The following is a 23,399-nucleotide window of genomic DNA, read 5'->3' on the forward strand; positions in this document are numbered from 1 at the left end:
TTATTATACCTTTACAAACTCATGTTGTGCAGACAAGCATTGGTCAAAACTGCAGAACATAACTTTAAATTCAGCTGAAGTTTAGCTGTTAACTGCCCCACTGTGTTCACATGCTACTGTATCTGTTTGCTGCTGAGCTGGTAGTGCATGGCAGCTTATAGATACCAAAAAAAACGGCTAAAAGAGGACAGAAATCTCCTTAGAGCGGCAGAGTTTCACTCTGACCTACACCTTTCATTTGATTTCATCTCATCCATTATTATATAACAGTGTTTAATAATATATAATGTAAGTGCAGCTTTATGGGTATTTTTGAAAGAAATTAAAAGTGGCTTTAAGAGACTTAGCAAAAACAATAGATTAAAAAAAGTCTGTAAAATAGCAGAAGAAACGTATGCAAGGTATGAAAATATGCTGAAATGAAATGTGTACCTCTGAGTGATAAGTATAAAAAATGTGTAATGAGAAGAACACAAACAGAATGAGAGGAAGAGTGGCACCTCTTCTTCAGACAGCACCTGAGTTATTACCAGCCCTCAGGATTTTGTCTCCTGTCTCAGGTTAAAGCTCGACACAATTTGGGTTCACAGTTGTGGGTTTTACAATAAGATGTCAGGATGTGCATTTGAACTGTAAGATGAGAACAGAGATGAAAAGCGGAGGTGCAATGTGAACGTGATGGGAGCTGACACATGTAGAGGGTACAGTATGTCAACACACTGATATTATGACTGACAGTGAACTAATGATTCTGAAATATTACTGAGCTGAGCCCCTTCCAACACCACTCTGCCAGCATGGGTGTGTGTGTGTGTGTGTGTGTGTTTCTTACTTTGCAGCCCTCACAGCACACTCCATGGGCACACTGTGCGTCCTCCTTCAAGGTGCAGTTATTGGCATTGCAGCAGTCATTGGTGCACTCCTATAAACAGTCACACAAACACACACTAAATCAACACTGGCTGAACACACACCTCTAATGTAGTAAGCCACACTTTAATATGACCCACATTTTATTTTAGCATATATATGTAAACATCAGCGTCAGCAGTCATATGTGAGTAAGTCACCAATAAACTGTAATAAACATTGCAGTGCAGGACTTTAACATATCAACAAATTTTATTCAACATTTTATTCAAACCTTTACTCCACACAATGCTGATTAAGCATTAAATAAGCAGTTATAAATGTTATTAAGTCATTAAGAGGGTTCTTACAACTTTCAAAGTGTGCATTTGTAAAAATGCTAATGGGTTGTTAATAAATTAACTCTGATCAGAAGTCAGCATCAAGAAGATGAGAGGTCAAGAGGTCTTAAGGATGAACCAAGAATTTTAAGAAACAAACCATTTATGTCAAATAACTCATTGGAAAAGCGGTACTCATGTGGTATGCAAATATCAGAGACGTCTGGGCAGCAGTTTCAAGGTGACAGATGTTTGACAGCTGTGACTGACATATCACAACTTCAACAGATGTTGTCAGGAACAACAACAACAACAACAACACTCCAGAGAAATGATTTGCTGCTGCTCTTATGTCATACAATGTACACACACACAGCACCTCCCTGTTGCCATGGCACCCTCTGCCAAGCCACAGTTGCCCTCAAAACAAATGTGGGAGTTGACACAAGCAAGAGAAAAAAAAGCCAATTATACCAGCAGGAAGAAACTCAGGAGGAATTAACAACAACAACAACAAAAAGCACTGAGTTGTTTGTAGTGTGATTTTCATTCAAACAGCAAGACTGAGCCAATGTGGTTTGAATTTTAAAACTGAAATGCCTCTCTGACTTTCAACACACCCACATCCTGTTCAAAGCTGTCTTACTAGATTTTCAAAATGTAAAAAAGTTTAGCTTTAAATAAATGGCATTGCATGGATTCTGTCTTTCCTGCTTGAAAAAAACAAGAAAAGAGGACTGGATTTACTTTACAACCTGGACCTCCACACCCATATGTGTATCATGTATTTGTCTCCGGTGGGGGAGATCACAAGGTGAGACCATTAAGCAGTCTTCTGTAGCTCGTTTCATTTGCAATGCTAAGAACAGGTAGCTTGTCAGCAGCGTCAGCTCTGCTCTGAGTGGAAGTCACAACAAACAGCCCAATCAGCGGCGTTGCTGCTGTCAGCTACCAATTTGCTTCCTCTGTTTTCAGTTTCCTCTGCTGCTTGAACAAGAAGCTTTGCTTAACATCCAGGCTTATCAAGCGCAAGACTTCATCCCGATTTGACGAAACATTCAGCAATCTTTTAGCTGTACTGGATAAACACAACGCAGGGAACAACTGCATGTGCTTGTTCCCTTTGTATTAATTCTTTTTGAATGCACATCCTGCTCTTATCTTTGCATGCTCTTCACCCTCTGTATCCCTTTGGCTGCTGTAACACTGCAGTTTCCCAGTTATGGGACTATTAAAGGATTATCATATCTTATCTCATCGTATTAATGATGAGGCTATGAGTAAAACCTGAAGTAAAAGTGACAAAATAATGTGTCTTTTTCCACCAATGGCATCTAAAAATGACTTCTTTTTTTTGGTTTGTTTATAGCAGCATTTGGTTAGCATAGCTTAGCATAAAGACTGGAAGGTTTACAATATGACAGATGTGTTGCATCTTATGTGCTGGAACTTTTTCTTGATAAGCATCATTTGGATGCAGTGATGGTTATTCCTGGAGTCTTATTGTCATAAAAAGCTTGATCAAAAGCTGTGTGTGCTTAACATCTATGAAGGAACAAAGATGCTCACGTCAGGTTCTCCACAGTCACACTCTTCTCCGTCTTCCACAAAGCCGTTCCCACACTTCTTGCCCCCCACCAGGTCCTTCATGTTGGGCATGTTGTAGAGACACATGCCCCCTCCCTTCTGGAAATAACTGTCCAGGTCACGTTTGCTGCAGCGACTGAAGACGCGTGGGAAGGGATGCCTGGGCAGGGACATTTTCATTCAACTTTTGAGGAGAAAAATTTGGTACTGAAAAATATATGACATAATTATTCTTTCCTGTTTTGCTTTGCTGAGACGTTCCTTGTGTTTCTATGTGATGCTTTGGGGCATTGTAGGACAACATACAAAAGCTTTCACTACAGGGAAACATTTTCTTTTATTGTTTTTTTTGTTTCATTCTGTTGTTGGTGTTCTGTTCTGTTGTTGATTAAAAAAATATATTACAGTCATAATATAGTAGTAAAAAGTTTGTTTTTACGTCTGACAAGTTCTTTGGACAGCCACATTAATATGTCATTTGCTTTTGCCTTCAGCTGATGAAAGTGTTATTCATATGCTGGTAGTGCCAACAGCTGAGTGTGAACAAGATTGTGCTGAAGCCTGATGCTGTGCCTGAGGCCTACCCAGTGGCGGCAGCCATGACGCAACCTCCCTGCTCAGCGGTGGCCTCCACGCAGCAGCCGTCATGGTCGTGGCTCATACCGAAGTTGTGGCCGATCTCATGGGCCATGGTGGCCGCGGCGCCGATGGACAGCTCCGAGTGGTCCTGTGGGAGTATTAGAGGGAGGTCTTCCACATAACTCTGATAACATCATGTGCAGGCTGATAGGCATGTTTGTTTGAGCACCCAGCTATTCAGCCCAACAGCCTACTCTCATATGCCAGATCATATATGGCCTGCTGACCTAAACACTATGGAGACACTCCTCAGGAATATGTAATAATGCAGGTGTACACAGGTACACCTTATCACCTTTATTACTTCAGTTTATTCTGTGCTTGGTACAGACTGTTGCATCCAGTATTTAAAGCAAATACGCAATTATCAAATTACCATAATTGCCACATAGTGAACCTGGAGCCTTCAAAGGCTTTAAAACCTTCAAAGTCTTTAAAACTGGACTTACTTAATGGCTAGCTGAGATATATAACACTGAATGGAACACAATACAGAAAAAAATGTTCAAAGAAAATAGGTGCAAAATCAGTACATGTTTGAAGTGGTTGGATGCCGGCTGGTTTTAAGTTGAACTCCTGTAGAAAGACACAGTTATAAAGTCCTTGTTCCGAAGGTAAAAAACAGTCAAAGTCACAACAGAGCTGCATGAACACAAACACCAGTGACAGAACTCAGATAAGTTTAGCTCCTCTGTGATCTGCTGAAAGCTGTCATTCACTCTTGGCTCTGCTTCTGAATTATGCATACTGTATAAAAACAGGGACTGATGTTCTGTAGTGAAATCCTTCGCATGCTGTCCAGTGCTCTGAGGGACACACCATCTCAGAGTGACTCAGTCAGCCCCAGGACATTTGGATTCTTTACGCCACCTCTGCCCACAGGAGAACTAACAGTCTATTAGAAACTAATCACGCTTGGAAAAGCTATCGATCTCTCTGTCTGCATCCATTCAGTCTGCACACACACGAAGCCATACAGCTACACAGGCTGAACAGTACTACATGGTGGGTGCCTTCAAGCTGCAGGGAAACTAGGCAAGATTTGAATATCAAAATACACCAGCCAACACCGGAGAAGAGCGCCCTTCCCTGAAGTAAAGCAGAATGAAAATTAAAATGTGTAATTTACTGCCAAACTTACTACTGGTGTAAGCATTTGCTATAAATGTTCAATTCCTTGGTGTAAGCATCTCTGACTGAAAGAAGCACAGCCTTATTTCGGGCAGACTAACGTCCAATCATAAGCATGTGTAAAGTGCATTTATTATAATCTGACACTATCACTATTAATCTGCTAATTCTGCCCTCTCCAACATGGTTTGCCACTGCAGCTCTCTCACCACTGCCCCAGCATTCTCCTCCTCATGTTGGATTTTGTGTTGTTGATTTAAGATTTATGTTCCTCCAGGTGCTTATTAAGGGGGATTAAGTCACTCAGCAGAATCCTCGTTCAGTCAAATCTAACTGTATATCCACTTGCTAATGGCAAATTCCTTGATGTAAGTGTATCTGACTGAAGCTCTTTAGAGTATCTGAATACCAGTTGTTCAGACAAAGAATGTATGCTTTTTAGCCCAAAAGGAGTATTCCAAAAACAAATACTTAGTAAAATGATATGTACAAAACACACCAACAAACAAACAAGAAAATAATCACCTGATTTTTGTTTTTTTTTTTTCAGATCAATCTCAGGTTCCATAGTTACATAACCCTGAGAGACATACATTTTGAAACCTGCACAAATAAATCCAAAACTACAGAAGGATATATAGACTGTGTTGCTGCTATCTTAAAGAGTTAATAGTACCCTATTATCCCACCAAAGCTTCCCAAAATGCAGGGCTACTTGTGGTTCCTAGAGTCCTCAAAAGTAGATTGGGAACCAGAGCCTTTAGTTATTCATCTCCTCTACTATGGAACCATATGGTTTCGGTCCGGGAGGCGGACACCCTCTGTATATTTAAGAGTAGACTAAAAACTTTCCTCTTTGATAAAGCTTATAGTTATAGCTGGCCTAGGTCGGCCCATAGTTATGCTGCTATAGGCTTAGACTACCGGGGGCCCTCCCATGACGCACTGAGCTCTTTCTTCCTCTCCCTCTCCTTCTGCACACATTCATGTCCCATTAATGCATATTACTAACTCAACTTCTTCCCTGGAGTCCTTGTGCTTTCTTGTCCCACAGATTCCTATCGATCATGATTGGACTTCCTGCTGTCCTGCTGTCGTCCTGCTCAAAACCTACTGCGATTACTACTGTTTAGTCATAATCTGATTTAAATCTGTTACGACTCAGTACAGCTACTACCATTATTGTTACTACTATTGTTATCAAAATCACCATAATACCTTCTGTATACTTCATTGTCATTATCATTATCTACATTTCCGATACTTCTGGTATTATTACTGCTGCTATGCATCTCTGCTTGTGTGCTCCTTCTCTCACACCCCACCCCCTCTGCCTCTCTCCCTTGCTCTCTCTCTCTCTCTCTCTCAATCCAACCAGTCAATGCAGATGGCTGCCCATCTTGAGCCGGGGTCTGCTCCGAGGTTTCTGCCTTCTAAAAGGCAGTTTTTCCTCGCCACTGTCGCCAAGTGCTTGCTCAAGGGGGAATGTTGGGCTCTCTGTATTACAGTTTAATTAAAGAGTTTGGTCTAGACCTGCTCTAATTGGAAAGTGTCATGAGATAACTTTTGTTGTGAATTGCCGCTATATAAACAAACTGAATTGAATAGAATATGTACAACAGAAACTGAATTGAAGAATTTTGAGTTTAAAGCTGTATTCATTGATTTATTTTTCCATCTTTTTTACAACCTTAAGATCTCACCAGTACACACTCTTTTAACTTTTTAGTTTTAAGTTTGACCCTAAAGAAAACGCTTAAGTCAATTCAATTCAAATGAAGAACATGACTTTGGCAATGAAGAAGTGATGACAAAAAGTCCATATTTTGGAGGACATTCTGCTCACACACAAGCATACACAATCAATAGAAGATGAATTCAAGCTGGGAGAGAAGACTGAGGGGGAAAAGTGGACTGAGTGCTTATGAGCAAGTGGAAGAGAAGAGGAGAAACGCATTCCAACGTACCACATTGATGCCTCCAGAGTTTTCCAGACTGCACATCCCCTCCAGCGGTGCCATTCCGATAGTTGTCCCCTTGAAAATCACACCGCTGTCAGAGCCACGCAGACACACAAACACACACATAATGGAAAATCAGTTAATCTTGATCACCTCCCAGCTCACTTAGGGGCTTAGGGGTTGCACACTGATTGCAACAGCAGTGCACAGCAGCAGACATGACAAGCCTGTGTGGCATGGAAGAGGGCGTGCGAGGAACCTCACCCCCACCATGTTGTCTGCTGGCAGTGTCACTTAGCATCCCAAAACATAATCAAGCAATGTCTGATGAATCAAAACAAAACAGCGCCTTTGGTATCAGCACACCTAATTACGGTGCAAGAGGGGCCAACAATTTACTGCTCATGGTTGAATGTATAAGAGTGTGTCAGTGTGTGTGCATGCACCAGTGAGGCTGTGTTGCTGCTACTGCCAGCATGCTGAGTCCAATTACAGCCGACTTAAGCAAGATCTTTTGCTTAATGAAATCTCTGTTTAACTAATTACTTTTCAATTTAAACACTAACAAAATATGAAATTATCTGACCCAAAGCTGAGAGTGTTTCTGTCATTAGAGCCACAGAGGCACATCAGGGGGATAGGAGGTGCATGTGGGAGGAAGCGGAGTTAATCAGCTTTCTTATTAGCTCAGGTACAATGATGATTATGAACCTCTGTATTAACATCAGGAGGGCAGAGAGTATGCAGGTTCTCACACCAAAGATTTCACTGATTAGTTCCTCCTGAGGGGAATGATGGTGGATGAATGACAGATCAATAATGAATGGGTGTTAGACAGAGGCAGGTAGAGGAGCCAAAAACTTCACTAATGTCTACTGAAAACAGGACCTGAGTAACAAGTAACTGGACAAAGTGGCCAAATCACAATCTGATCTTACTGAAATGTCTAATATCAAATGACTTATTTAAGGTCATTTGAAGATGATGATGTTATGTTTTATCATAGGTGTGTTCATGTCCACATAAAATAGAAGTAGTTTTACGTGCACACATGCACACACACATGTGTCTACTGAGTCTAATGCCTTGTCCATATCAGCCACATAATTAAGTCAGAATGAAACAGTTGGAGTTGGAGGGTACAATTGCATTTGCAGTCACAGATGAGAATGTAAAGCACGAGCAGTGAAGTGGCTGCTGTCGGCAGCTGTAGAAACAGCTGCAGTCCCATGTAAGTGTCAACACTAGATCTGTTCAGCCACAGTGCTGCTCTGCACTCAGGCTGCGTTGCATTTTCAAGAGCCATCTTGCAGGTTGAAGTACTTGGTGAATTCAGAATACATCTGTGGACATCCATGCATGCCTTCATCAATACACAAAGACTCATGGAAATTATGTTTTGAAAAGAATAACATCACTTTACATAATTTTCAAGTCATGGGGAAGAAAAGGTAGTTTAGAGCAAGTTCTTGAATCACAACAGTGCAATAGTGTTACATGAGGTGGCAATCTGATCTAAGCACACTTTGCAGTGGCAGGTGGTAGTGAGACTGGCCTGCTTCTTTTTTTCTGTCTTTCTTCAGATGTTTTCAGCGAATTCTGAATTTGCAGGCTGCAGAAATTGCATGAATGCACAGATCTTGAAAAAGAAAAAGCGGCCGTGCTGGTGGTCATGTCACGGTATGTTTTGTGCAGGTGAGGAGACAGGACTTCACTGCTGCATCTGGAATGAAAAATAAGATTTTGTGCAGGAAACCGTCTCTTTGTTGATCTCTTACTCTCCTACTCCCTCTCACTTCCTTGTTCTTCTATGGTAAAACCCTAAATAATCCGGCAAGCTGATCCTTTAGTTTCTGTTGTAAGCATGGGTGTCACCTGGCTCGTGCATTCGGGGTTGAAGCCCCCAACACTTTTTTTTTAGTCCCAGATTCTAAACCTTTGCCTGGTTTGTCACCTTAGAATTTGGCAGTGTTGTAATTTTATATCTTCAGTGACCAGAACAGAGGAATAAACAGAGAGGCAGAGACAGGAAAATACTTGGACATTTTCATGTTTTACTAGTTACTAGTACCAAACCCTAGCTAGCTCAAAAAGTCAGTCAGTGTGAGGAAAAATGGATATGCAAAGTGTTTTTCCAGTAAGAGCGCTGAAGCTGAAGGAGTGGGATCCCCTGCTGAGTTAGGGTCAAAATGTCTGTATGAGTTTGAGGTCAAATGAGCAAAGCATAATTAAAGTTCTTTGCATTTCACTGTGGCCAGCTAAACTGTTAGCACTGATAGCTTAGTTTGCCCCCTCTGAATTATGGATGTCAGTAAATTTTCTAAAACACCAAAACAAACAAACAAAAAAAAAACACCAATTGACCTGACAAGAGTTGCTTCCCTTTTGGTCAGATGCTCAGCAAGGTTGTCTGACGTGTTCTAGGCAGAAAGTATCCGAGTCAGGTGCACACTGGACTGCATCTCCCAAGCAGCACTGATAAAATGACAGGTGGTTTCTGAAAGCTGTCTAGGCTTGAGTGTGAACTCATCCTTGCTGTCCTCAAAGTGTTTAGTCACGGACTCTCGACGGCATAACATAATCGGGGCTCAAGATACCGAAGCAGCTCTTTGAATATACTGCCCACTACCACACTGACCAGCATCTGTCTCAGTTACTCTGCACTTCAAGTGGGCGTGGCCTTGGACTACCTCTCATCACACTGTCACCAGCATTGTCCTAGTACTGCTAGAAACATATTGTGCATAGAACAATGACACGTTGTAGTTTTGTTTGGCGAATTTATTTCCAATATTCTCCCTCTTTCATCTGTTTTGGTCTCCACCAGCTCCAGAGAAAAATATCTGTCTCTTTAGCTTCTAAATGCTCCACTACTACCTTTTTGGGCTTGCAGGTAGCAGACAGTGTACAGTGGGTTTATTTTTTGGGCTTGCAGATAGCAGACAGTGTACAGTGGGTTTATTTTTTGGGCTTGCAGGTAGCAGACAGTGTACAGTGGGTTTATTTTTTGGGCTTGCAGGTAGCAGACAGTGTACAGTGGGTTTATTTTTTGGGCTTGCAGATAGCAGACAGTGTACAGTGGGTTTATTTTTTGGGCTTGCAGATAGCAGACAGTGTACAGTGGGTTTATTTTTTGGGCTTGCAGACAGCAGACAGTGTACAGTGGGTTTATCAGAAATTTTTCTCTCAAAACAGTGGCCTGCTACGACTCTGCTTGACTTTGCTCTATCTGCTGTGTTGACCAACAAATCACTTAGTCCAAATGTGCTGTTCTTGAGGTTATTGGACTTTAATCAGAATGCGTGCTGTTCTTGTGGCATCAGCTGGCTATCTAGGTAGTCTCCCCGTCTAGCTTTTTGTGTTCAGTATAAGGAAGAACTATTTTTATATTCTTGGTGTACACATTGTATTCTGTTTTTGATCTAAGACAAATGTCAAACCAAAGTATGATTAAGGAACTCTAACTTTTCTATTGCCTAGCTGTCACCACTAGGGTTACTGTATTGCAAATGAACATTGGTTGTGTTTAGTGTGTTTAGCACTTCTTTTGCGAATTGAACATTCAACGCTTGTTTAAAAAGTCACTCCTAGTGACTCCTTGTTGCAGAAGTCTCATTATACAAATACAAAGACGAAAGGGTCGCATTATTATTTTAAAGTGTTATTTCACTTTTTTTTCTTTGGTTTGAGCCCCACGACTCAAACTCAATTGTGAAAGTGATTTTCTATTCAAATCTCTTTTCTTCCAAAGTTTTGTGTCCCCATATCGTTTGTGTTTTGGGCTGTGAAAATAGTTTTGCATTCACAGCAGAACTGTGGCTGAACAGAACCACTGTAGGAACCAACACTCATGAGCCACTGTTTGCTGATGTGCTTCTTTGGCACCTGACCGGTACAGCTTATGTGCTGTTGTGGATGTACATTACTCACGTTGTTGGGAGACAGATCTGTTGTCGTGGGGACTTGACTCTTTTATGGGGAAAAGACACAAGTCCCCATGAATAAATCATTAATTTTTATGATGAAGACTGAAGTATGGGTAAGGTTAAGTTTAGGTTAAAGGTGAGGATAAGGCTTAGGGTTGGCCAAGTAGTGGTTATGTATGGTAAGTCTTCAGGAAATGCATAAAAGTGATGGAAGCACAATTCTGTGCGTGTGTGTGCGTGTGTCCATTGCTCACGTCAGCAGCTGGGCGTTGTCATGTTTCTTGCGGGACTTCAACTTCTGTCTCCACTGGAGAAAGGACCAGAGGGTGGCATTTGGTTCTTCAGTGACAATACACTGATCCCTGTCGGTCCAAACCTCCAGACCGATCAGAGGCACACGGATGTTCAGAGCCCTGTAGAACTAAACACACACACAAAAAAAACGATAACAAATATGTACCCACACACAGAGTTTTGTCCATAATCTTGTCATGAGCTCCCATAACAGAGTCTGGTCACATAAAGCAATTTCTGCCCAATCGCTCCTTAAGGGCTGTTGAAGGACACTGTTGATTAAATCCTGATGGGGAGTCACTGGACAGCAGATATGTGTGTACACTTTTCTATCACTCATTATTTACTTGAAATATCAAAAACAACAAACTTCAAAGTAGATTAGTAATAAATAACATCAAGATATGCACTGACTGTATGACCATCTCTATTAGTTGCTAAATGGAGGTGCTTGTTCTCTGGAGAACTGCAGTCTGCAGCAGAAGAACCCATCAGCCTTACCTTATCCACGTAATTGGCAATTTCCATTATCCTTGTCTTGGTCTTTTCATAATCCTTATTCTGCCGTCTAAACTGCAGGACGGGAAAGATGGGGGAGTATTAGTACCAAGAATGAGGCCAGTGGTCAGAAAAATATAATAGTAGAGACAATCCTTTCCAAAGTTCTTTGCAAAGACCAGTGAGTCATGAAAACAACACTAATACTGAAGCTTCTACCCCGGGTCCATCATCATAATTATACAAATTACAGAAGGAGAGGACCAGACTCTTATTGGTCACCATGTGCTGTTGCCATGGCATTAATGTAGCAGACAGAACCCTAAACTGACTTTTATGAAGATATAGCATCTCATCATTGTGCTTAGCATCTATCTAACAGTCCTTCCACGTTTATATTCCACCTAAATAGGCTCCCTCATTAAGCAGACAAATCCTTGCTCTCTTCTATGCATGCTCACCGTTTCAGCTCTGAGCTCCAAGTATTAAAGAGGTACATCACAATGAGATAATTGTTTAAGATTGTGTCATTCGATAGTTGTCTGATATCAGTGGACAACTACAGTACTCACATTGATAAACACAGGAATATTCTGCAGTAGATTGGATGGGTTTGGTCGAAAGGTATTATGAGCTTACCAGTGTGTTGTCAGCTACTATATACAGCTCCATGTACTTTGTTGTACCCCAGGTGTTCCTTTTAACCTGACAGGAAAGACAAAGGCAGATAGGAACTTGGTTATGCACGGGACATCAGTCATCATTTATTAGAATATTTTACACATTTAACAATACACTATGTCAGTTTTTAAAATACTGCAATGTTCTACACTATTCCATAATAACCTACACTATACTCTACTGCACCATATTACACTATACTATATGATGCTTCATTTACAGTTGAAATAAATGTTGCCTGTTGTTGCTGCTATGAATATTATTGGCACATCTTTTGTGGTGGGGTTGTAGGACTGAAGGCTGTAGTTATCCGTGACTGAGAAACTGAGTGACGAAGTTTAACGATTGGTCCAGTCAGCAGAGTGATGGTGTTTCTCCACTGGCATCAACTGTTCTAAGAAATAATCAGAAATCTGATTCATCAGATGTTTGCTGATCAGAAAATTGCGGAACGGGCATTTATTATGCTCATTTAATCATTAATATTCACATATAGACACAACTGACTAGTCACTCAAAGAGTTAAAGCAAGGCGTCTGGACTTGTGAAGATTTGACTTGAAGATGTTTCACTGCTCATCCAAGCAGCTTCATCAGTTCTGGAAAAAACTGTCTGGTGGGGAACAAATACATGCCTCAGTGGGTGTGACCAAGTGAAACTAACTAAAACAAAGGATCTGATAGTCCTGCAAATTTGTCTATGTAGTTTGACTGCCAGTGATGGCCCTCTGTGTCTAACGACTGGCTATCTGAGTCTAACGACTGGCTAATGGCTGTGAGACTGTTAATGAGATCGGGTATGACTGGTTAATGACCTATTGTTCTTATGGATTTCATGAGGATTGAAGTGAAACTTCCTGGGTATGGAAGGGAGGACAGCATTGTGCAAGTGCAAGAGAGATGATATCTAAGCCCACCACCTCTGTTAAGTGAAGGCTTTTCCAACTTAACATAGATGGCTTCCTTGACCCCTCTTTCGTACCACCTGTCCTCCCTGTCAAGAATGTGGACATCGTTGTCATCAAAGGAATGTTCCATTTCCTTAAGATATAAGTGGACTGCTGAGTCTTGTCCTGTGGAGGTGGCTCTCCTGTGTTGTGCCATTCTTCTGTGGAGTGGTTGTTTAGTTTCACCAATGTAAAGATCAGAGCATTCTTCACTGCACTGGACTGCGTATATGATGTTGCTCTGGTTTTCCCTGGGGATTTTGTCCTTGGGGTGGACCAGTTTCTATCTCAGTGTAATCATTGGTTTGAAATGGAGCGGGATGTCATGGTTGTTGAAAATTCTTCTTAGTTTTTCTGATAATCCTGACACATAAGGAATGACAATGTTACTCCTCTTCCCATCCTGCTTTAACTCTTTGAGTGAATATGACCTGGATGACTGAGAATCTCCACAGATACACAACTGACTAGGTTTTCAAGTCTTATTAGACTAGCACCTACAACATTTATATTTGTTAAATATAATTAACCTAATCTAAACTTAATCTAATCTAATCTTAGAATATACACAATATACACACAGATTCAAAATAGTTTGGAATAAAGAAAAAAATAACCTGGATTAAGTTTTTTTCTTTTTTTTTTTTTTACTTTTAAGCATCTGTCAAATGCTGAATTAATACTTTTTGTAATATTACAGTTACAATTCAATTCTCATTTCTGTAAGGTTATTTTTCAGTTACAGCTTTTCAGTTGTAAGTATTTTAGAAAACTGTGAATAAGAAGAATAAGAATATTATTTGAAATAAGTCAAAAAAAAGCAGCACTTTATGTACATACACACACAGCAGTATGACAGAGCAAAATGTCTACAGTTTTCCAGGTGGAATGTTGTCTGGTTCTCTGAGAAGTCAGAGGCTGTTCCACACTTATAGGAATACAACTCTGGGGGAAATACTGACTATAAAAATGTGGAACTTAAAACTCTGATGTAGTTAATTTGTTACTGATGTCACTATATGAGTGCAGGTAAGTTGGTTCGGGTGTCACTAGCAAGGCAAGTGACTGCAGGTAAGTTGGTTCGGGTGTCACTAGCAAGGCAAGACAAGAAACCAGACCTGATTATTTGACCTAATAAAACTGTTTTAAATCTTGCAACTACACAGAAAGGGTAGTGAAAGTGGTGAAAAAGCTAACATGTATGAGGAGCCTCTGGTTACGGCTGTTTCTTTCCCTCTGTCATTCAATTTCCACCCTCCTAATACTTGATTATAGCCATATAGCCATGCTGCAATTAAAAGTCATTGATTTACATGCAGGGAGACTGCTGCCTTGGTTTGGTCTGGACTTGTACACTGATATTGCCTATTGTGACATCATGATGACAGCCTGTGGAGTTCAGACACACATATCCACGCTAATGCATTAACACATTGCCTTGTTTATTTGAGAGGGAAAAAAATAGTGGCAAGGAAAAAGCCTTGGGACTCAGTGTGGAGTCTGCTGTGGCTGGCATTTCTGCATAACAACCCAGGATTAATGGGTGGCAGTGGAGGGAATTGGGAGAGCCAAGAGGTACGGTGCAGGAGGGAGAAAGATAAAGAAAAAGGAGAAAGGAATGATTCCCTGGTGGAGAGCCAAAAGGGCTTCAGCATATGAAGAGGGGTGAAAAATGACAACAGTTTAAAGTGATCAAGAATGTAAATAGGAAAATGATAAATATGGGAAGAAAAACCAAAGAATGACTGTTTGTGCCAACAGTAGAGACAGATTAAGGCAAAAATATCCCACTGAGGAACCTTTTTATCATTTATACCTGCAGATGAGCAAACTAGAGTTGTGTTTAGTTCTTCCTCTCTATAAAGGCTCAGGAAAATGACTCATAGCCATGGCCTTAACAGACCGGAAAACCCGAGTCATAGCCATAATTCCCTCCATTTCCAGGTGATGTGAGAGCAATTTCGCACCCTAAAATGGCACCAAGACCTATTCAATATTGTGTTTTCATACTACAAAGAGCCAAATGTTCCCATGTGGTTGATGATTTCATTTCACTGTGTAATAAAATAAACCACCAGGGAACTACAACTCAGTCCATGACATTACAGATGGTAAATGAGACAACTAGTTTTGCACTTTTTTTCGACGTGAAATTCACGTTTCTTTACAAAGACAAAGCGTGATGGTCCCACTGAAAAACTGCGATGACTTGGGAAGATACCAGGGACACTGAGCACAGGGCTATTGGATATTGTTCAATTGCATGTGGTGCAACTGATGAGAAAGGAACTTTTGAGCTATGGGGCTAACCATGGTACTGATCTTGATCTTTTCAGTCAGCCAGCTCGAATGGCTTGTGAATATAGAGTAAACTAAATAAATTCAACAACATAATAAATATATTGTAATATATAATAATTTTCAACACTTTGTTGCCCTGAACTTACTCATCTAAAATATTATGTATCTATTTCACTCACTGCAGATGTGCCTGCGTTAATATCTCAGCCAACAGTACTTAGCAGTAGCACATACAAATGACATTAGATGGCAGTAGCTATATTTGAAGTATTTATGTAGCTCCCATTCAGTGCAAGTAACTGAGTTTATTACAACAGAGGAGACCAAACTTGCAAAGTGTGGCACTCAGACAAACTTTTGATTTCAAATTAAAAAAGAACTTTGATGTATTGGTATATGGAGGAAAATTCAGGAGAGGAAGCAGCAGCAGATTTCTACACTACAACAACTCATGTAGACGTTGCAATACCACGGCCCAGAAAGACCCAGATCTACTCACTATGTTGACTCTCAGGTCTAAAAGGATTTTAGAGAAGGACAATTATTGCAATGGACAGGACTGCAGTTTGATTAGATTTAGCTTATCGTCTTGTGGGACAAAGTGGACAAGGATATGATCAGAAAATCTTTCAGAGTTTGTGGACTGTCTGTGAAAACACACAAGAGTGAAGATGACCTTATCATCATCCTCATTATTTATCAAGGTAAGCTGTGCAGTTAATATTTCATCAATATTTTATTTTGTTTGGTTTATGCTTGCAGCTGAATCTGATTGTCATTAGATATTTGACCATGCTGTAATTGTTAATGACTATTTATGTTTGTATCAAAAGTAGCTCAGTTTTTTTCTGTTTTCATGTTGTGACAGCCGAGAGTATTTGCCCTCCTGTAAGTGACAGGTCATACCACACACAAAGTAAATTCATTTTCTGAGTAAATTTACAGGGCATGAATATCATGAAATGTTCTGAAAAAGGAAGTAAATACTTGTTGAAGAGAGTAATCGCACATTTGCTTATCAGTTAAACTTGGGGTCTATATGCTTATGTGAAGCCATGTCATACAGTGACATACAGCAGGAGCACTCATCACAGCAGCCAAATAGGTTTCTCAAAGTTGTTACTTGAGCTGTATCCTTGATACTGAAGCCATCAGGCCTATGACTTGCCCTCATCAGGTGTCTGATGTGACAATACTCTGATTACAATATCAAATTAACTCTGGTCCAATAAAACTGCTACCACAAGAGAAACAGATTTGAAACTAAATGACAAAACCCTTGAACAACAAGTGTTACAACGTCGTTGACATAAAATGTGATAAGACTTTTTTTTCACTGCAGTTTTGGAACTTGTCTTTAGAGATAAAATTGTTATTGATCTTCTTAAATTTTTTGAGCAAGACAACATCAAATGTATTTTCCCAAATAGGTGATTGTTCCTTTTCCACTAGCTAGTGTTGAAGATGAAATTCTAGTCTCATTACACTAATTATCTCTATATCAGGAAAACAGCCAATTTGTAGCAAAAGAAAAAGTGGGAGACCTCACCCTTGAATGAAATGATCTGAGCAGGTTGGAGATGTGGTTGGACTGTGTGGTGAGATGACTGTGGCCGCAGTGTCCACCTTTAACTGGCAGTTCCTCTGGACTCAGCAGTGAATGTTGGAGAGGATCCACACCACTGATTGGCTCCAGGTAATAGGTGTCACTAGAATTCACGGCTATCAAGCCCCTGTGTGAGAGAGACAAACAGAAAGGAGAGAAGTAATGTTCGCGAGCTTATGGAAGACACCACAATGGGATAAATGAGTTTTCTTTAAAAGGTTAAGAAAAGGTGTGAAACACTGTTGTTGCTATTGTTGTTTGAGAACACACAACCTTATGAATATCTATATATAATAGTAGTACATAGTTGTCACTTATGTTACAGCACAGAATCTTTGCATTAATGCATTAAATGCATTAAAATGAATTACACTGTTACAATAAAACATGCATTATTATAGAGACATCAATGTGTACTTCACTTTACTTAACACATACTATGATAACTCGTGATACTGCGTGGACCATGAGAGCATACTGCAAGTCTTTACTACAGCCAATTGTTGAGGTGTGTATAGTTGAGTATAAGCAGTCATAATGCATTATAAGCCCCATCAGTCAACCTCTAGTTTATAACTAGTCTAGCATCCATTAGGCACTGGAAATTATAATTTCTTATAAGTTATAGCCATAATGTTTAATGACTGTTGATATGGTGCACCAGAAAGCATTATGTGTTTATGAGTGTAGTCATAAAGCATTATGAATGCATTAAAACGATAACTCACTATAGATCTGGTCTTCATAGAAAGTGTTACCCATCCTTGCATGTGAATGACCGAACCTTTCAAGGAAGCCCCTTTCATACCCAGTCATGATACTATCACCTGGCCAGTGACTATTACCACTGTTTGCATGTGGTATGTGCCAAACAGATGATTCTAAGCAGTCTTTTGTTGCTATTATCTCAACTTGTTTGAGGTAAAACATTAAATATACAGACTTTGTGCTGTTTTCAATTAAATATATGTCAAAAAGTTTTAGTAAATGATCACATTCTGTTTTATTGATGTTTTGCACAGTGCCAAGTCTGTGAATTAGGGCTGCATTTTGGAGGAGGGTTAGTCCTCCAACGTCCTTACAGAAAAACCCTGATGATGAACAGTGCAGCCTGAAGACTTCTTGTCCTCGACAACACAGAGGCAATTTCGAGTAAAAAGAGTCATTCTGCAACAGTGACTGTCTGGGGGAATATCTAAACTATGTGTGCAAGTGTGTATGTGAGAGAGACTGAGGAAGGCATGGAGAGTCTTGTTTCATCCAGACAGATTCGCAGACACTTTTATATGAAGATCTCATACTGACTACATTTAAACTCTCATCCAATCAGACTACTTCAATCCCAGAACATGATGTCTGACCTCTGATAAGTGACTCTTCTTCTGCACTTCTGACTCATATCACTAACCCTCTTTTAGACCCTTAAATAAAAAAAGAAAAAACTAACTTTGCCCAAATCCTTTTTTTCAATATAACTATTAACCTAAATTGAACTGAAAATTGCAGTCTTACACAAAATCTTTTATTTCACACAAATTATACATCTCAATTGGTTAATCAATTAAAAACGCAAGACAACGACATTAAAAATTGTAACTTATAAGAGACATTTGTATGATCATATGAAACTTTAAAATTGTAGAAAATAACTGAAAGGATTCTCATTATTTAGACTGCCGTTAAATGGTGTTAAAGTACTTGCATGTACTTACACTGCGCTTTTTTTGTGTAACACAAGGTAAGTTTAAAAATTATTTACAATTTAATAGCTTATTTCATTAAAATAAGTTACGTAGACTGATATTTTTTCATCTGTATTGTGCCATTGGAGCTACATTTTACACACGACTGAAAAAGGCTAAACATCTATGACTGAAGAAGCACGATTCAGTAAGCCTCTGGTGAGTGCTCTCTACTTTTGATTCAAAGAAAATAAATAGATAAATAGTTCTTCATTTCAACATTGTCGGTGAAGGTTCTCAGTCTTCCAGGTCTTGTCTGAGTAGTAAATTCTTAGGGTATCTGGACTTGTTATGGTTCTTGAAGACACCAAAATTTAGAACTGAAGAAGCTTCTTAGATGAGAGGCAAAATGTCTTCAAGAACCCTAACAAGTCCAGATGCCCTAAGAATTTGCTACTCTTCATTTCGACCTTGTGACATCAGTAGGAAATTAGAGCTTGATGATGTATGGTTGTAATTTAGATAACAGCTCTAATTTTCATTAGAGATATGAGTGATTGGTCTGAGAGTATGTAGGACACAAGATCCAGTAGGTCCAGTAGGTGTCACCTTTGTGCTTACATTATATCACTGAGGGGGCAGGTGTTGCTGGACAGACAAGCACAAATAGTTTTAGAATGCTGTGCTAGGCAAACGTTTGGCTGTATGGAGATTTTATGAACAATGGTAATAGACTCATGCATGTACACATACAAAAAAAATAATACATTGAAGAACATTAACTGTGAGGAATAAATTTGCCATCAAAGACAAGAAGCAGAAGTTGGACTCTGCTCTTGACACTGCTAAGTGATGCTACAGCAAGCGCGTCAGTTATTAGCCTGCCAATGTATCCCCTAAGCGGCTGAGTTTAGCCTGAACAGCTACAGTAACCACAGTGCACTGAAAATGTCATGTCTACATAGTCAAATGTTGATTTTAATGACATTAATGACATGTCAATATTATTTTGTTTTTAACCCATGTAGATCCTTTCTCTATGCTGAGCAGAGTAAATATATGGTTACACTTCACATAACAATGACAAGGGAGCCCATCAGCTCTACCCAGACACTGTTTGTCACCTTCAGATTTGTGGCAACAGAGGAATTATATGCATCTATGTCTTCTGCATTTACAGTAAGTGGTCCTGCCATTTCTGCCATTGTGACTGAGGCCTGCAAAACAATGTACAAGGCCTTTTCCCCTACAATTTTATATATTTTGTGGCCAAGTACACCTTCACCCTTAAATCATAAAATTGAATAGGAATATTGACAAGGCAAAAACTGAGGTATTGTTAGTTATACTGTATATTAGGATGCACATTTGACTTACAGTGATGTGTCTTTCCATCTATGTTAAATGCATGATGCACTGAGGCTAGACTATTTGGAAGTGCCCAGCAGCAGTCCTGAAAAGAGAGTAATTTCCCAGGGCATATAGGAACAGTGGCAATTTCCCATCTGTCTAGATGCACTGGATGAGAAGCACGTTGTATTGCAGCTTAAATCTGATCTAATGGCACTGCATCAACAGCAGTTTGACAGCACCTTCTGAAACGCTTTTAGCATTTCCATTGACTGTTGTGTGAAACTACGGTAGTTTTACAAAATGGAGAGTTTTGCAGCTGTTGCAGTAGAGTGCCTCACACTAAGCATCTCAGTTGCAACTCAGTTTAATGTGAGTTTCAACTAACTGAAGGCAAATGAAAGTTTCACAGAGTAGAGCCTGCCTTAGATATTCATATTTATAAAATAAAGCGTTGCTGTGAAACCAAACAGTTTGAAGAAATCTTGACATGCATATGCTTTTGTTGAATATCCATCTCTGTCCTGATAATGAGAAAAAATGATTCATGCAGCTTCTGCTGCACCCTTCAAATATTGACCCTGTGGGTCAATATGCATTTGAAGTTTGTATGAAAACTATTCTACATTTTCTGAATATTTTGCCATAGTGCTATTTATTTCAGAGGCACGAAGGGAATTGAATGTTTTTTCTAACAGGGGTTTGGCTATTGTATTTCTCCACACAGTTGAGCTCAGAGCAATGCTTTTTGAGAAAATAGTTTTTTTCTTTGTTTTTAAGTAATTAAGTGTCCAAGGCTGTTTCCCTTAAAACCATGTAATTCATCCTGAGTCAATACAAAGCAACTCACTAAGGCATGAAAGTTTCCGGCAGGGAAAATAGGCTGGGGGTGAAAATGTAAACACACTGAACTGCTGGAGGTTTGCAGGTAAGAGCAGAGAAGGTCGATGCTGATATCTGAAAAAAGTTCTGATCAGAAACTTTGCCATACTTTCCGTGGAGGCCTCCGGTAACAGGCAATTTTTGCAATCATGAGATTTTTCTTTTGCATAATCATCACTTCCCTCCAGTAATGCAGAATCGTGCAGTTTGGCCATTCCAAAGAAAAGCCCCAAACCCACTGAGAAAATGATGAGGGGATTTCATACAACACTGCAGCTGGAGCAAAATAAATTGTCTCATCAAGGTATTTTTTTAAACCCTCAACAACACTTCTACCAAACACATTTGATGCATAAAATCTGAAAACAATGACACTTTCACAACTCCTCATTAAACCTGAGATGAGAGCAGTGGGGAGGCACAGTGGACAGTGGACTGTTGTTATATGAAAGATGCTACTGAATCATAGTTTATGATAGCACATTGACCAAGCAGAGGAAATGTTCAAAGATGTCAAAACATAAAAGTTTCATTTTAGAATTTTCCAGTTGCTCTTTACTTCGCTAAATCACACCAAGCCTCTTTCATATTTCTCCTGGTTTTATATGTTCCCATCCACATCTTTCTGACATTAATTTGTAATGTTATTATTTTGTCTCCCCTAAAATAACATTTACAATTCCCAATGTGATTTAAAATGAGGTTAATAGTAGAGTAGGGTTTTATTATATTATGATTAAATATTAGAGGTAATGCAAAGGTCATTTAGCACTTAATCGACCTTTGCATTAATCACTTATGAGTCCAGAATAGACATTCACTCATTCATCTACTATACCACTTATTGGTCAGGGTCGCAGGGGGACTGGAGCCTATTCCAGCTAACTACAGGCGAGAGGCGGGGTACACCCTGGACTGGTCACCAGTCAATCGCAGGGCTGACACACAAAGACAGACAAACACATGCACACACTCACACCCAGGGGTAATGTAGAGCAGCCAGTTAACCGAATGTGCATGTTTTTTGGACTGTGGGTACTGAGTACCCTGAGAAAACCCACAAAGCCACAGGGAGAACATGCAAACTCCTCACAGAAGGGCCCAGACCGAGATTCAAACCTGCAACCCTCTTTCTATGAGGCGACAGTGCTAACCACTGCACCACCTCCAGAATAGACAAATTAATTTTTTTTACAAAGCAAGCTGAGTGAGGGGAAACTGTTCAGTGTGAGAGTAAAACACAACATTATTTGTGGTGCCTGCAGTGTTGCTGATGTAAGATTTAAAGCTTATTCAAGTATTGATTTGAATGAATAATACACACAATTTGGGCCCCTACTTAAAAGGAACTTGGAATTTATCAGTATAAAGTTGAAATCATAAGGTGAGGAGATAAGGCTTGCAAGGTCAGTGACTTTTAAATCACCTCTCAAAACCAACTTTTATAGACTGGATTTCATGTGATGCGGTATTTTTATTGTCTTTTAGCTCATTGGATTTAGATTGCATATGTTGTGCATCAGCAGGGACAATTTGGTTACTGGCAAGAATGTCAATGACTATGGAGAATAATCATTGAAACAAAATAAATGTATTCTTTATACACATAAAATCAGGGCAACACCCTGTCATCAGGGGCCAATAGCCTAATTAATGTGTCAAAGTAACAGTCCCTTATAAGCTTACAAAGGGTAAGTCCGAGCAATGACTGTTATGAATCCAGCTGTTATCACAAGTATGTTCACAATGACCACAAACAACAACATGTTAAATTATAACAGGATTTATTAACACAGCAACAACCATCCAGGAATAAGTATCACTTTGCAATAAACACTATTATAACCTAAGTTTGCTGACTACAATGGGTAAGCTGTAGTGCCTGCTACAGCTGGTGAGTCTCACTCTCTTCTCATTACTGTCAGCCTAAGGTTTTAAGTTTGTTTATCTGAAAACTAAATCTGCTAAAACAACCGGGAAGAACGGTCGCCCTGACAGTGTATCCCTCAGAGGAAAATGATTCAGGAGAGTGTAGTTCACTGAGTGATTCGTTCACCGAGTGATTCAGGCGCCTGCGAGGCAGCGCAGTGAGTGCAGTCCCTCCCTGAAGCAGCTACGCTGCTGACAGCTCAACTGAACTGAAAAATGAACGAATCACTTGAGGAAGTAATTCGATTCAGTACGTTCACTTAAAAGATTTGTTCTTTTGAACAAAACAAAACGAACGAGCGAACGACACAACACTACTTGAGCGTCACGTGTTCCGTGAGGATGTTTGTGATCGCGTGCTCGGGCTTTTGACAAAGTTGGTGCGCAGCTCTCGTTAACGTGACATCAACTGATTGCGTAGCGATCCATGTCGGAAAAGTATGGTGGCTGACAATTACAAACGCACTGCAAATACAGAAACACGCTGCATATACAGAAATGTGCTGCAAATAAGAAAAACAAATGCAAAAAGAAAACGCCACATATCCAGTAATACAACGGAAGTGCTCCAGGCCTCTAGGGGCAATGCTGAGCATCCACCCGAGAGACAGACAACGGACGTATCAACATGTGGAGCAGATGAGTGAATAAGAAGAAGAAAGTTATTGGTGGGTGGAAAATTGGAGTCTTTTGTATTTATTTATTTCTTTTTATTGAACAATTGAAAGTACAAACTCGAAAGGCACAATAGTAATAACGTATAAATGCTCCTTTCGCTTTTCCAGATATAGACTGT

At 39.8% G+C, this 23,399-nt stretch overlaps 1 protein-coding gene across 1 annotated transcript in view; it reads right to left on the reverse strand.

The window, feature by feature from the left end:
* The window catches only part of adam19a (ADAM metallopeptidase domain 19a), a 166,165-nt gene that overhangs the window by 28,245 nt on the left and 114,521 nt on the right, over positions 1-23,399 (reverse strand). Inside the window, exons 6-13 of the mRNA XM_046381226.1 lie at positions 16,704-16,887; positions 11,866-11,931; positions 11,230-11,301; positions 10,689-10,855; positions 6,515-6,599; positions 3,362-3,504; positions 2,760-2,937; positions 833-922 (exon numbers count right to left, since the gene is read on the reverse strand). Of these exons, the coding sequence (XP_046237182.1) occupies positions 833-922; positions 2,760-2,937; positions 3,362-3,504; positions 6,515-6,599; positions 10,689-10,855; positions 11,230-11,301; positions 11,866-11,931; positions 16,704-16,887 (985 nt within the window). The remainder of the gene's footprint in view (positions 1-832; positions 923-2,759; positions 2,938-3,361; positions 3,505-6,514; positions 6,600-10,688; positions 10,856-11,229; positions 11,302-11,865; positions 11,932-16,703; positions 16,888-23,399) is intronic.

The sequence above is a fragment of the Scatophagus argus genome, chromosome 23 (assembly GCF_020382885.2).
Source record: "Scatophagus argus isolate fScaArg1 chromosome 23, fScaArg1.pri, whole genome shotgun sequence".
Classification (NCBI taxonomy): domain Eukaryota; kingdom Metazoa; phylum Chordata; class Actinopteri; family Scatophagidae; genus Scatophagus; species Scatophagus argus.